Source organism: Centroberyx gerrardi, chromosome 4, assembly GCF_048128805.1.
Source record: "Centroberyx gerrardi isolate f3 chromosome 4, fCenGer3.hap1.cur.20231027, whole genome shotgun sequence".
NCBI classification, from domain to species: domain Eukaryota; kingdom Metazoa; phylum Chordata; class Actinopteri; order Beryciformes; family Berycidae; genus Centroberyx; species Centroberyx gerrardi.
In genome coordinates, this window is record NC_136000.1 from 12,075,120 (window position 1) to 12,090,131 (window position 15,012).

Below are 15,012 nucleotides of genomic sequence, written 5' to 3' on the forward strand. Positions count from 1 at the left end.
AAACAGCCTGATAAACAAAACAGCCCATTAAGGGTGGAGTGAACGCTTCAGTCACTCTAGACACTCAAGTGGTGGCCACTTCACTGCTGCCCACATGGGACTCTTAATGAGCAGTGGCAGTAATAAGATGGCAAGCAGGGCACAGCAGAACAGACATGAGTCAAAAAGTTTTTGTAAAGAATTCTTAACATTTGTTTTTACCTGCTTGGAGTAAGAGATGGGTGGCGTTTGCCACATAGGACAGTAACTGCCAGAAAGTTTTGCCTATTTTAAAGTCTGCAATTCTGTCACTTGACAACTGCTGACACTATATGATGTGGTAAAAATAATCCATCTGATACTCCAAAAGGTTAACACAAATGCTAAGAATTATTTGCAGTGACTATTAGGCTGAGGTCTACACCAGAGCAGTGAGGACTGAAAGCTGGTACTCACCGTCCTGGGGTCAGGCTTCCTGCCCTTCCTAAGGGTAACGTATGAAGCTATGGAGGAGGACTCAGGCATCGGGGACTTGGTCCTGGGCGGGACGATTCCCACTGGGTAGGACATCCCTGGGCAGGCAAGAGGGACAAGAGGTCAGTGTGCCATGGCACACAACTCACCTGTTTTTGTACTACATGTAACAGCTATTCAATCAGGAGTAATACATCTGTTTTACGACAGATACTGTTATGTGTACTAACGTTGCACAATACTAAAATACAACCAAAGTATATTGACAGAAAACCTTTAATCTGCCTCTGATACCAAAGATTCTGAAGCATCACGGTATCATTAGTATAAAAATTCCTAGTGCATATAGACAGCACCTTCACTGTCTTAAATATATCACCGTTTTTAATATTTTTTGAGTGCTGCTACCCTATGTTTTCCACTGCTTTGTCGTGACATTTTGACTGTAGCAGAGCACCCAGCCAGAAAGGGTTACAAGAGGAGGTGCATCTGTTGCATATCTCAGCATTTATTTATTAACTCCAAACATCCAATGACAGTTATCAAGTAGTTTTTCAGTATTCTTTGGTGCAGTCTTCTAATGCTTCTTGGTGTCATGATACTTGTATAGTATTGTATATGTACCTTTGTTTCCGGAGGGATCTCTCTCAGATGTGTGTTCAGATCTGTCCTCCCCATTGCTCTCATCCACTTCAGCTACGGTGGTGAGCTCTGGTTCACTCTTATACAGCCTATAGTCTGGGCCCTGCGGAGGAGAGAAAGACAGACTTCAGCACACATGCAGTATGGCTTTGCTTTACAGTTATGACTGAAGAGTTTGGTTCCAAACGGAGGTATCCAGCATTTGAAAAAAGTTAAATTTGTCTTACAGAATAGCTGGTAGCATGAATAGTGGTTATTTTGTAAAAGATAACATAGAGGGAATAACTTGTCCTTGGTTGACAAAAACTTTTACAGACTGGATATTTTTAGAGATAATGACAGATAAATGGATATCGCAGTTTGGACAAGAACTCTCCACACCATTTCAGTTCAAATCACACAGCAATACAGCGAAATTAAAAAATAAGCAGCAAGCACATACATTCAAATTCAACTAAAATGGCTTTGTAAGCAAGGACAGGGCACAACAAAAGCTGCTAGGAAACAGAATCAACCTCTAAAATAACAATACCTTTCAACATACAAAAAGGGAAAACAAGACATTTCAGCACAAAAAAAGAGAAAACAGGACCTTTCGGAGCAAAAAAATACAAAATAAAGTAATTTGCAGATGAGGCTTCATCAAACTAGCTGTTGAACCAAATGTATGATGGAGGTGCAACATCAACTAAATGTAGGGGTATAATCCAACCAAAAACAATCCAACAGACATGAGACGTCCATCAAAATGAAAGTGAAAACGATCACAGTGGGCGATGACGAGTGATGACAGAGCTGAGGGCGAGGTTGACCGTGGGGTCAGCAGGTCAACAGGCTTACGCTGTGCGTGCCATTCCTTTGACTGGCCTTCCTGTCCTCCGGCCTGTGGAGTGATGAAGGGCGCACGCCAGCATGGGAGGGCAGGGGGGGCACTGCGGGGGGGTTGGGCTCGTAGGACTGCGGTAGGGGCGGCCGTGGGGGTACCGAGTCCTCCTCCTGGGGATCATACAGGGCATGACAGGACAGGACAGGAGGCAAGGTGACACATGGCACCACCATGCCCGCTCAGGGCAACAGCCATCTGGTACAGGGTCGGCCCGCTGGCTGGGCAAACAGCCGATTAGCCAGGGACAGCTTCACAGCCTGCTACAAGGTGACTGACACATCCACTCAGATACCACCACACATACTGCACATGTGCAGGGCCGACAGCTCTAACACAACGCGATCACCATCAAGACAACTAAAACAGGTCTGGGTAAAGAGAACTGTATGACCAACAGTATCTATAATGTTTTTTGTTCTGTGAGTGATGCCTCACCTCGTTTTTGTGCTTGTTGGAGATGGGTTTGGATCCGTAGAAGCTCGTACCATCAGCATTCCTCTGGGCTTTGTGTTTACTGAGGGCTTCCATCACATCCTGGATCCTCCACAGCTCTTTCTGAATGTGAACATGCTGCTGGCTGGGAGGCTCTGTCTGGATGCGCACAGATAAAAAGATATTATGCACACATCCACAAATCAACTGTGTGCTGTTGAACATTTAATGTTGAGCTCCAGGGCTAACAATGTAAAGGGGTGAGCAAAAGGCAGAAGGTAAGATGAGGGAAGAAAATGAAAGACACAAGAAAGTGCAATAGTGAGAGGGGAGAGTAATGGATCTATTGAGCTGTGCAGTCATGCCTGGACCTGGACAAGCTCCTGTGTGAGAAAGGCATTAGGGCCATGGCAGCAGAGAGGAGAGATGAGGAGAGAGAGAGCGGAAGAAAGAGGGAGAGAGGGAGCGCAGGAGAACAAGAGAGAGAAAGAGAGAGCGAGACAAAAGGCCAGGTAATTATCCCCTCCCTCCTGATGACGGGTTTGTCTGTGTGTGAAGGGCACTCAGGTTGAGGCTGCCCAGGCTCCCTGCTGGCCCTCTGACTTCCCTCTCAGCCTGAATTAGCCTGGACTCTGACTCAGGCTCCACCAGGAATAAAAGTTAGAACACTTTCTCTCTCTATCTCTACACTTCTCTCATGTTGAATGGCAAGATAAAAGACAGATTTAATTAAGACCTCCCCTATCATCAATCATCAATCACTCCCCATGTTGCCTTGATCTCTCTGTTACATCACTCTGCAATACAGTTAAAGCATTAGAGCCAAGAAATTGACTCAAGTTCTTCCCAAATGTGTGCCGACAAAAAGGTTGACTGGATGTTCATGGGAATCTTCTGCATTTTCTGCTTACTTTGAAGCTCTATATGTACTTCAACCAAAGACAGACTATCATACCATGCCAGTGTTAGTGTTTGCAAGATCAAAGCAGTGCAGCTCTAGTTCGAAAGACTGATCCTACCTGAGGGCTTCCCAGGGCTTCTAGCTGCTCCAGCAGGTTGTTCTTGGCCAGAGTCACATCTCCTTCCAGCTTGTCATACTCACTCCACGACCGCTCCAACTCCTGGTGGGGGATAGAGAAACACTTGAATCGCATTGTCATATCAACATGAACACCAGCTCTGGTTTCCCTAGCATGTCAGAAGAAAGATAACTAGAGTGTCTGTGGTGTGTGTGTTTGTGTGTGTGTGTGTGTGTGTGTGTGTGTGTGTGTGTGTGTGTGTGTGTCTCACAGTGGTGACTCTGGAGAGTTCTCTGCAGGTGCTGAGCAGGCCACTCTGCAGTACGTCTCTCTGCTGGATGACACTCTGCATGGCAGCCGGGTTATCAGAGCCCATCTCTATCTCCTGACTGGCTGACAGCAGTGCCGTCTCCAGGGTGTGCTGGAGAAACACACATTAAGTACACAACATTACACACACACACACACACACACACACAGCATGAACATGTAATATGTCATCATTACCACCTAGATAAGATAACTTTAGTGACCGCAGTAATAGATTATGTTAAAAGTACATAGATAAACCCAAGCCATCCATGGCGCCATGTATTTGCAGGGAACATCTAACTTGCTAGCAATACAGTCTTTTTACTGTATGCTTGTATCCAAAGTTGGTAATACCATTTTACACTCTGCTGACAGTGGACATAGTAAATATGTTTAAGATGACATGGCTAAGCATCATAACAGGCAAACAAGAATACAATATAGATGTTAATTTTCAGTTTGTATTTTTCCTCTCTCTTCTTTTTCAGTGTTTTTATCATTTGTGCCCATAAACTAAACTCAAGCTATATTTGGCCTACCAACAATTTAAATGGAAGTGGTTTGGATGGGAATCAACAAGCAGGGAGGAGCATGTACCACACAAATGTGTTTTTTTTTTCCTTCTCATTTTTCCACTTAGCCCCACCTCTTTGTATATATCTAGAGCAGTGATTTTTGTAAGGTAAGTGCTGATGATGTGAAGTGCAATGGTGTTTGGTTACCTTCTCTCTGTGCAGCTGCTGAAGTTTGTCCTCCTGTGTCCCCACTACCTTTTCCTGCTCACACAACCTGCTAAGTTTGGCCTGAAGAGAACAAAATAAAGAGTCATGCCTCCATTGACCTTAGGATCAGATACCAGCATACCTGTATCTTCAGCTTCCTTGTAAGGGATCACAACAGAAGAAGCAGTATAAAGTATATAGTTGAATAGAGCATCATGTCATAAAAACAGTGCAACACTGGACTTACATCAATGTCCACCTCTTCCGGCCTGCACATGTAAGCATGCTCTCTGTAGTCCTCTGGACTCAACTGGGGAGAGAGACAGATAATGTCAGGACAGAGACACCAAATATGCACATACACATTAGAATCAGGAGATCTAATGCAGTGTCATGACAAGGCTGTCTCACAGAGCCAGGGGATTTGTCCTTGGGTTGGAACTCATATTTCCACTGAATCAGACAAACTAAGTTAGCAAACCAACAGTCGGAGAGCAGCCAGACTAAACATAGGCTCTATTCTGATGGTTCTGGTGCCTCGCATTTCAACATCCACAATCATTTGTCTCCATCAGCACAATGTAGTGGTTTTATTGGCAGTGCAAGGGGAAGGCATGTAAAACAATCTTGCTTACTAAACTCCAGTATCAGGACATTGGCTGTGCCCAGCGGTTGTGTTGTTCTCCAGCACATGCTTTGCACAGCTAAGTGGTCCAAGGAATCTGCCTGTCTGGTAACTGTGGTCAACTTCAGTGTGTGTGTGTTTGTGTCTAGTAAAACTGCAATATTACTTAAAAATAATCCCAGATTGACAAACTAACCACAGACCACCTTAGTGAATTTTAACATACCTTATAATGTTCAGAAAAAATGTTGTTAGTCTTAGTTTAGTTAGTAATCCAGGCCAAAATACTGACCTAAATAACACAGGCAGCCCTAATGACTGCTTTAGCATGCTAATGTCAGACTGCACTGCAGTTGTATTTGAAAAACGGCCTAGTCTAAACTAGTCTATACTCCTTTAGGCCTGCATAAATGTAGCTCCAAGTCACCAAGAAAACACAGCCTTCTTTACTCGTATATTATATTCCTCTACTTATTTTTAAGAAATAAAAAGCCACACTGCTAAAAGCAGGGGGAGTTATTTCAACTGCATTGGATTCCATGTTTCCAGACAATGCATTCATGAAATAATGCTTCATCATTCACCCACTCTTCTAAATCTAAAAACATACTATAGGTTTGATACCCAAACCTGCACACAGACACACAAATTCTCTTCTGAACACCTTTTTTGCTCAGTTGAACTACACAGCACAGTTAAAGCAGGTGGGACCTGTGAACCAGGTGGCATTCCACACAGAACATGCAGGCTCTCCCACAGCTCAGGGAGCTTCAGTGTGGTGTGGACTAGAGTGACGTGGGGGAGGAGGGAGACAGACTTCTGGCAGCTGAACAGGTGGGAATGCAGCTGTTGCTGGGCTGGTATGCCAATGAGGTGGAGGGGTGGGGGTGGGTGGGGGGCAGCCGGCAGCACTTTTACACCTCCAGAGGCGGTGTCAAAAGTGGCAGAGTGATGTCACAGCAATCGTCACACGCAAGCTGGGCCCTCTTTATCCCCTCCATCAGCAGAATGACAAGAGGGAGTGGGGAGAGAAATGTAGACAGGTAAGAGTTAGAGAGAGTAGACCTAGAAAGCAGCTGTCTCTGTGTACCAAGAAACCTCCGTAGCATACTTATCAGCACAGACTCCTACATCGCAGAGTATGCTCAGGTCCGGTTTGTTTAATCTTAAACCCCTAAATCCTACTGTCTTAAGAGTCTCAATATCTGACTGACTGGACGCAAATAAACAAGGCAACACTGCGTGGCTCCAACTGAACTGTAGCTGGTGTCTGTATTGTAAGTTGGCATGGATATCTGCTTTAAGATGGTGGAATATTTAGGCCTCCCGATACTAAAACAGGGATGCTAAAAGTGAAAGTCAGCCTCCTCTATGTCACGCCATTAAAAACAATCCCCTGCTGACTTTAGATAGGACACTTCATTTTTTCACAGAAAAAAAAAAAATAGTACTTGGATAATGAACTGAGCTGTGCTCTACAGGAGGAGTGACAAGTCTGGCAACACAGAATTAAGTCACACCAATTAGAGTCCTCCTGCCAACTCCGGGTGGCTTGGCTAATGAGAAGGAAGGCATTCTGCACAGGGTTATGAAGAATCACACACTGCAACCTCCTCTAGTTAAGGCACAAGAGAAAACAAGAGTAAAGACAAGTGGCATCGCCTACTTCGACAATCTGCGTGCAATCATAGCTTTTGCTTGTGCTATTAATTTAGGCTAGTCCCACAGCTAGCTAGGTTACCTCCAAAGCTTGTGAGTGTTTTCTAAAAGAGCAGTAACCAGGGAATAAAGTGTATCCAGCCCGCACACACAAACCTGACAGTGAGGAAGGGATTTAACTGGACAGTGAAGCATACACATCATACTACTCTTTACAAGCCATGCCCACATTGGTATGACTTCCCACAAGAAGAGGAGACAAGTCAAAAGCAATGGATGAAGAGGTGTTGGCAATACAAACAATACAGGGAGATTGATCTTGAGATGCCATGAGGACTTGGACACCAGAGGAGGAGCATTGCAGAACGGACCAAAAACAACAGCAACTGGACAGTATGAGGAAGAGCAAAGCCTTTGGCTGGCCTTACTTGCTGGTAAAGTTGAGGCCTTGGGGCAGAGTTCTCAATCAAAGTGTGAGTCATGACGATTAATGGGTCATTTTCCTTCATCTAGTTCAATGTGGAGAGGAGCAATATGGCAAGTGTCAGTTTATAGCGGTGCTTCATTTAAGAGACAACACTGTCAATGTTGTTACACCTCACTTGCTCTCTCTCTCTCATAAAGCAGACTCAAACAAACACTTGCATCCAGAGTGGACAGGAATGGATATAGCAACAAAAAGCCCAAAGAGATGCTTACAAATAGGATCAGAAAGACATTCTACTATCAAGCTCTAAGACGATTACTAATCAGCAGTGGAAAGCTCCCTTTAGAGCCTGATGTATCATAATGGTGCAGATGTACCAAGCACTATCGCTTCTATGTGCGTAGTGGCACATGGTAAATGTTAAGCCTCTTCATTTTATTCTGAGTGAGGAGAAATATTACATATTTCTCAATGCTTACATAAGTCTGAGACTAGCTCTTTTAAACATGAAAGACATATGGTAAAATGAAAAAAATAAAAAAGTCTCATCCCTGTAATTGTTATCAGAAAAGCACTTTTGTTAATGCCCTTGAGAACTCTGTGCAGCACACCACAGCACTTCACTACACTGCTGTTACACTGATGACTAACTTACAGAATGAGATGATACCTGTTAGCAGTTGGTGCAGCAGACAAATTTTCAGGTATAAAGTCAAACTAATGAATGATAACCTTGCTAGATATCAAACAGGAAAAACAAAAAAGCTTTCAACGGACAGTCTTGACCTCCAAAAGTCAAACAGAACAGCAAAGCCTGAAATTAGTTTGGTTAATGACAGGAGTTAGACAGGGCCATGCATTACCCCACCTGGTTGTCCAAATACATGAGGTTCCTTTGGAGGTGATGGGAGAGAATGTCGTTCTAGCATCAGCAGCAGAGAGCAGAGGAGAGAAAAGGCAAGAGGAGAGTAAGGCAAAGGAGAGGAAGTCATTCTCTCTCTCTCCCTCTCTTAAACACACACACACACACACACACACACACACACACCAGCATGCCATGCGCACATAAGATTAACCAGGCAGAGAAGAAGGCAGGACCAGTCAAGGTGAGGCAAACATGTCAGGTCTCAGACGTACTGTGTAAGAGTGGACTATTGGACATGGAAGACTGGACCTCCATAATTGCCAAATAGACACTTTTGTGTGTGCACACCCATAATCCTGACCAGGCGCAGGCAAGAAACAAAGCAAGACAATGAAATCAAAATGATACCCGGATGCAGTATTAATGCTAGCGGTTTATTTAGCAATGTTTTGACCTCATATGACTGTATACCTGATGAAAATAAGTTGAAATGTTGCTGAATAAACCACTTAGGGATCGTTAATCAATTATACTACTTCACCGGACTACACAGTCAACTCAAGGCAATCATCTCTGGCTGTACTGTATTGAACGGTTGGTACATGATGACTTCATGGGTCGTGGGCGATATTAAAAAGGAAATTGTAAAGAAGCAAAAGAATAGTGTTAAAGTATTTACATGCTGCCAGTTAATGTTGTGACACTATAAATCCCTCAACCCCAAACATTCTCCACCTCAAGTCTAGTTGACCTACATCAGTAATGGTCAAATCTGTAGTCTGACGTCTTAGAGGAGACTTAAGGCAAAAATCCTGAATTAACATTTACGTACGCCAGTGCGCTAAGCCTCCTTAGATCGCCAATAGCTTTAAGTTGGACATTTCATTTCCGGCTAACATCTGCCTGGATTCTTCAGGAGAGTAAGATGCCTCAATCAACTGCCTGCCCGACTGTACTCACTAAAGAAATAGCTCAACTGTAATGAGCTAATGAATTCCATAAAGTCTGATGCAAGTTGTAAAAGAAGTCTACTTGTGTCACCAGACATATTAAGTGTTTTGGGAAAAGTTGACACCCAAAGTAGCTGATCCTCAAGTATGATGAATAGACAACATCAAGCCAAAGCACAATCCTAGATGAGGAAAATGCCTTTTGTCAGCATAACTACCGCAGCGCCTTTCCTCCCCAAATCTGCCATGTGTGAAATGACCCCAAAAAATTCCTTTGGATCGAGATGGATGACGGAAGCGGGTAAAGATGGCACGCACAACACACAAACACACACACGCCTGCAGGGGGACCTCTGGGGGCCTGACCTTTGGGCTGTTGCCATCGATGTTTAGTTGCATAAGCTGTGCTACAGTGTGCTCCCGGATACTGTTTAGCTCTGCCTGCTGCCGCCGCAGCTTTATCAGCAGCAGAGTCAGCTCCTCCGGCTGCATGGGAGGGAGGGAGGGAGGGAGGGAGGGAGGGAGAGACACACAGCCACAAGGAAACAAGGACACGCCGCAGGGGGAGTGGGAGAGGATAGGAGAGAACACACCAGGACAGGAGATTTAGTGGTACTGGGTTCCTTATAGGTGAACCGTTGCTGTATCGAGGTACTGAGTTCTCATGCAGCTCGGGGACAATGGAATTATCCGAGGCAGCATGCACTTTCTACATGTCCACTCAAGACAGAGGAATAGTCTAGCATTTATTACAGCATCCATTTCACACTTTCCCAGCTCCACGAGGACATAGTACTGTGTACAGCTGTGACAGAAAAGCCTGATCTGGCTTAGTGAGTTGTGAGTGACAGGGTTTTTAAGTCTTCACTGATGTGTAGCAAGTCTAAGGAGCTCCTGAAGTGAACATATCCTAAATCCTACCGCTTGGAACATACATCTGAGTTCTGCCTAAATCTGTCACTAAAGATTCTGTCACAATGTCCTCTTGGAAGGAAATGAAGGACAGAAAGAGATTGTGGGGAAAAAGGGAGGGGAGGGGGTGTTATTATGAAAATTGCCCTGTCTTTCAAAGAAGCCCAATTAGACTCGAATGGAAAAGTGTGCGGAACCCAAGCATGAAATTACAGGGTGGTGTATTACAGAAATCCATATGAGCATCTAAACCAAGGAGCAGCAGTTGAGAGAGAGAGGGGGAGGGCTGGGAGGGGTGCTTACCGTTTTGCCTTGTAGAGACTGGGCAGTGATAGTCTGGACAGGGATCCCTGCAGGCATAGACCTCCTGTCAGGTGGGTAGGCATACTGCAGAACAGAGAGAATAAGAATCAAAATCTGCATGTCTATAGATCACCATAATATAATCATTCTGAGTGAGCTTCCGAATAAGTTAACACTAAGGAGTTTGTCTGAACTCACCTTGGTGATGTGTGGCCTGTGCCGCCTGTCAATGCTCATGTCCCCGCGGTAAATGGGAGAGGATACCTCAGAGCGGGCGCTGTTCATGTTGTAGGATCGGAGCGGAGAGTAGCCGCCGTACATGGACAGGGAGCCGTGGGAGGGCGAGGGGGGGATGGAGTGGCTCGGCGCAGCGTGCTCCGACAGGTTGATCATGGTCTTGGGGCTGGGCATGTTGCCGTAGAGCCCCGGCTGCCTGGTGTAGGCCTGTCTCTGCTGCCATTCGTACAGCTGCCACATGGTGTCGTCCCGCATGGAGCGGCGTTTGTCGGTCGGCAAGGGGCCCAGGGCCTGGTCGTACATCGAGGGGGACATGCTACAGATGCTGTCCCGCTGCGCCATGCTATTCCTGGGCATGGTGCGGTAGCCATCGCCATAGTGAGGAATAAAGGGTGTCCGGTGGCTTGGCATGTTCCTGGGCAGAGTCTGGTATGACATGATGCTGGGGAGGAGGAAAAAGCATAAAGCTTTATGATTAATAAGGAGCTTAAGAGATCATTCATATTCCCGTGGTTCACACAGACAACCTCTTTAACTGGAATCCCATTATAAAAAACACTTATTAATGGCCATTAAACACCAAGGAGTGGGAGGGGTGGGAGTAGAGCAGACTGCCACACATCACAAAGGCAAATGAGTGGCAGAGATGCTCTGTTCAGGTGCAGGTTCAGGATAGATTATTTCTCACTAACCATGCATCCACACTCCAAGCAATTCGATTGACAAATCATCCTTTCATTTCCTATAGAACTGAGCAACCAGGAAAACTCGGCCGATGTGATTTTGTTTCATGAACAATAACTCTGCCTGGCAAGTGCAAAATGGACAAGAAGTTTCTGTATTTGAAAGACTACAAGAATAAACATCTCAAAAACGATACTTAGAGAATGGAACCATCATCATTGGGGGTCAATGGTAAGCTCCGTAGTGATTTTATTTCTGTTCATTTTTGATTGATTCCTAATTAACACTTGTTGGCTAGCTATGTTCACTCATCAAAATAATGCAATGTTATGAAAGACAACACCAAAGCAGAGAATAAGACATGATTTGCCTGTTGAAAACTTTGTAGTTGCACGGGACCAGTACATAGATGTAATCGGAGCCTCTCACACCGCCCACAATCGGTCAGAATAGAGCAACCCATCAACAAAGTTTCTCGCAGTATGTAGAAGCAGTAACGTATGTGTGAACATTTCTGGTTTATGTGCTTGTATGTGTGTCTGTAGTGCATAAGACGGAGACAAGAAACCCCCCCAGGACAAATTAGACTATTCCAGCAACAACAATGCTTTAAACAGCTCTACTTCCACAGCGGGTTCAAAGTCAGTGCAGCTGGCAACGAGAGAGCATCCTAGCAAGACTCCCTTACAGATCCTGGCCAGAACACTCATTGGTCTGTGAAACCCAGCAGCATTAAAAAAAAGGCATGTAACCCCATGGAAATTGAGCATCACGCTAGAGGACATGCATATAATGCAACCACGGCAGGGAAGTGGGTTGGAGTAATGACAAACAGAGCCTGCTGAAACAGCTGAAAGGAGAGAGAAGGACAGAGGGGAGAGAGAGAGGCAGACAGACAGTGAGAGAGAGTAAGAGAGAGAAAAAGAGAGAGAGAGCAAGAGAGAGCTTATTCTGACCCAATTAAAGTTTGTCTTGAGAGTCTCCTCTCTTCAGCAGGGTCAGCCATAGGCAGCAGCTCTTGCGCACTGCACTGCTCAGCTATTGTTTACCCTCAAATCTGTTTACTGCTGTACACGTTAAAGATTTAAACATTCTGATGTGAAGCTCTGAGTGCATAAGCGCATGGTGGCAAATTTAGCAAACACTGCCATGTGTATGACCGTGGATATACATATGATATATGATGTTCTGGGGAAGACTGAAGAAATTACCTTCTAGCAAATATAAATTTTGTTTTAGGTATACTCCTCACGTAATACTGAGGAGTATTTCTCTCCGGTCTTGCTATTCATGATAATATCACAAAATTTGTACTGGGCAAAGTCAACACTAAGGCCTGTGTGAATCTTCCAACTTTAAACTGCACAGTTTTAGGATAGAAAAAGGGCTTATTAAGAGGTTTAGTGTTTCACAGAGTCTGCATGTGAATTTTGCTTTCTTAAGACACTGAGGTGCTTAAGGAGAATCCCTGCTGTCTCAAGAGGCAGGTGAATCAGCATTTCTCGATAATGCCAAGTTTATGTTCCCCCTTTTTGCTGTCGGAGGCTACGGGCTTCAAAGTAGGACAAGATTGGATTGTTCTGGAATAACTTCAGGACGCCTGGTGCTGGACCCTGTGGAGCAGACTGTCAGCCATTTGGCATGACTCCTCTGGTCACAGTGACTCGAATCCAAACAAGTTAGGGAACCGCAGGGGAGCTCCAGGTTTCTATGAATATTTGGATCAGCGACCACTCGCACAATATTCTGTACACCTGAAAGTATCTGCAATGTGTTCAAGCCCCTGAAACTCATTGTAGTACATGCAAGAGGCAGAAATTTAAAGTAAATGAGATAAAGAAAAAATAAACAACCACAGCTAAATCCAATAAGAGGGATTATATGTTTGACATTCTCTAAAGTTTGCTTTTCAAACTAATATTTCAGTCCATTTTTGTTAAAGGCCAGGGTGTCTGAATTTTTTGTCATGGTAAATGCAAGACATTTTAAGACATTTTTATTGCCAGACAGAATCGAAAATGAGACCAATTTCACAATTGAAATAAACTTGAATATTAGAACATCAGAATATAGGTCGGCGTGACTGTGTGACATATCAGAATATAGTTCTGTCAATTCAACCAACCTCCTGGTGTCATCATCCTGGCCGCGTCCTCTTTGTGTGCGGACCCACTGCTCCAACTGCTGCATGGAGCTGGTCCTACTCAGGGTGCGCTCTGGCTCCTGGGTGGGGGGAGGGGGGACTCCAATCGGGTCGGCTGGACTCTGTTCCCCGGCTCCATTGACCTGGGGGCTGCGGTATGGGCCGTCCGTCTCTGCGGGAGTCCGCGGCGAGCTGATGTTGGCGGTGAGGGCTGCAGCCTGGGCTGGCTGCAGCTTGATGCTGTTGATCTTGGTGAGTGGACGCTCACGCTCTGCTCCATCCTTCTGGAAGCCATAGCGCTCGGCGTCCCACTGCTTCCTCTCCTCCTCTGCTGTGGTGCCGGTGGTTGTGGTGGTACGTTCCCGGTCCGCCTCACGGTTGCGTTCGTTGTTCTGAATTTCAGGTTGTGTCAGCGACGGCCTGTGGTTGGCCACATGGTTGACCTCCTGCGGGCCGCACTGCTCCACATTCAGCCTGTCCAACCTGGAACAAAGACGGAGAGAAATAGTGAGTAGGAGGAAGAGAAAAATCTAAGAACCTGCGTCAGCTTAAGATAACTAAGACATCAGATCACCTGCGCAGTGAGGGAGGGAGGGATGATAACTACATTAGATAAGGCTTATATAAGGCAGCTGTGATACTAATCAGTGTTTCTACAGATGCCATAGACCATGGATAAAATGTCTTTTCCAGACATTATATCAAGTATGAATAAGACAGAGCCAATGTGCTAGCTGGAGCGTAACAAGCTTTGTGGGGGCAGCTCTGAGACAAAAGGAAAGTGGAGGGAAAACGGGCGGAGGTGTACAATGTTTCTTCCAGCTGCCAGAGCAGGCCAGGCGTGTAGAAGGAAACCAGATATCTCCAATAAAACACTGCCTCTGTCGGGAGACGCCTCGAAAAGGTGGCGCTCAGACCTGGCAACCCCTTTGTAGCTCCCCCTTGCCTCCCCTCTAGCAGACCTGCCCACAGCTCTGTAGTCCTGAGGGAGTTCTCTGGAGGAAATGGACACCACTACTCCACGGCCTTGGATGGACTCAAGGTTACAGCCTCAAAGATCAGCCAATTCCCCTGAGTGGCGGGGCTCCCTAAGTTAACAATAAGAGAGCAATACCAAAGGCTTGCCTTCCCAGTTTCCACTCGCAGCCTTTTAAATAACATTACTAGCCACGCGTAATGTCTTCTCCAGTGTTCTGTGGCTTCTCCAGCCCAGTAAAACACACATTTAGCTCTCATGAAAGGCCTGTGTGCTTTACCTCATACTTGTTTGGCCAGATTTTACAAATGGTTGATTACACCTAGAGGGAATGGTCCTTAACAGCTTAAGTTTCGGGCTGTCTTGTTTTTCTTTAATACTATACATCAGCTAAGAAGATATTAAGGGTGGAATAATGAGTGGATGAAAACAGGAGACAAGATAGTGCTGGAGTCTTGGAGCAGCATAATATTGTCCCATTTAAATGGACTCTCTGGTGTATTTCAGACTCTATTGCTGTGTGTAATTAAAAAGCACTTTGCCATTACGCCTCTGCTCGCCCATGTAAAAGAGGGGCTTTAGACAGGCAGGTTGCCAGGTGACAGACTTTTTTTTTTAAGAAAAGAAAAAAATAAATAAAACGCCCTCCATCCTGATGACTCATCCCACTGCCACAGTCGTGCAGCTGTGCAACATCCACCTGTACCACACATTCAGAGGGCATATGCCCAATGCACATGGTATTGTTGTGTATGTTACAGTGTG

The 15,012-nt window shown here is 45.2% G+C and overlaps 1 protein-coding gene across 9 annotated transcripts in view; it reads right to left on the reverse strand.

Annotated features, from left to right (window-relative positions):
* LOC139910316 (pleckstrin homology domain-containing family A member 5-like) overlaps positions 1-15,012 on the reverse strand; it is a 78,319-nt gene that overhangs the window by 4,961 nt on the left and 58,346 nt on the right. For all 9 annotated transcript variants that reach the window (XR_013504344.1, XR_013504343.1, XM_078282968.1 and 6 more), the window contains 10 exons: positions 13,254-13,754; positions 10,406-10,886; positions 10,208-10,291; positions 4,714-4,776; positions 4,467-4,547; positions 3,704-3,853; positions 3,433-3,534; positions 2,417-2,572; positions 1,078-1,198; positions 436-551 (listed from right to left, as the gene is read on the reverse strand). Coding sequence is in view for 7 of the 9 variants with exons in the window: in XM_078282968.1 (XP_078139094.1) it covers positions 436-551; positions 1,078-1,198; positions 2,417-2,572; positions 3,433-3,534; positions 3,704-3,853; positions 4,467-4,547; positions 4,714-4,776; positions 10,208-10,291; positions 10,406-10,886; positions 13,254-13,754 (1,855 nt within the window). In the remaining 2 variants the exon portion in view is untranslated. The remainder of the gene's footprint in view (positions 1-435; positions 552-1,077; positions 1,199-2,416; positions 2,573-3,432; positions 3,535-3,703; positions 3,854-4,466; positions 4,548-4,713; positions 4,777-10,207; positions 10,292-10,405; positions 10,887-13,253; positions 13,755-15,012) is intronic.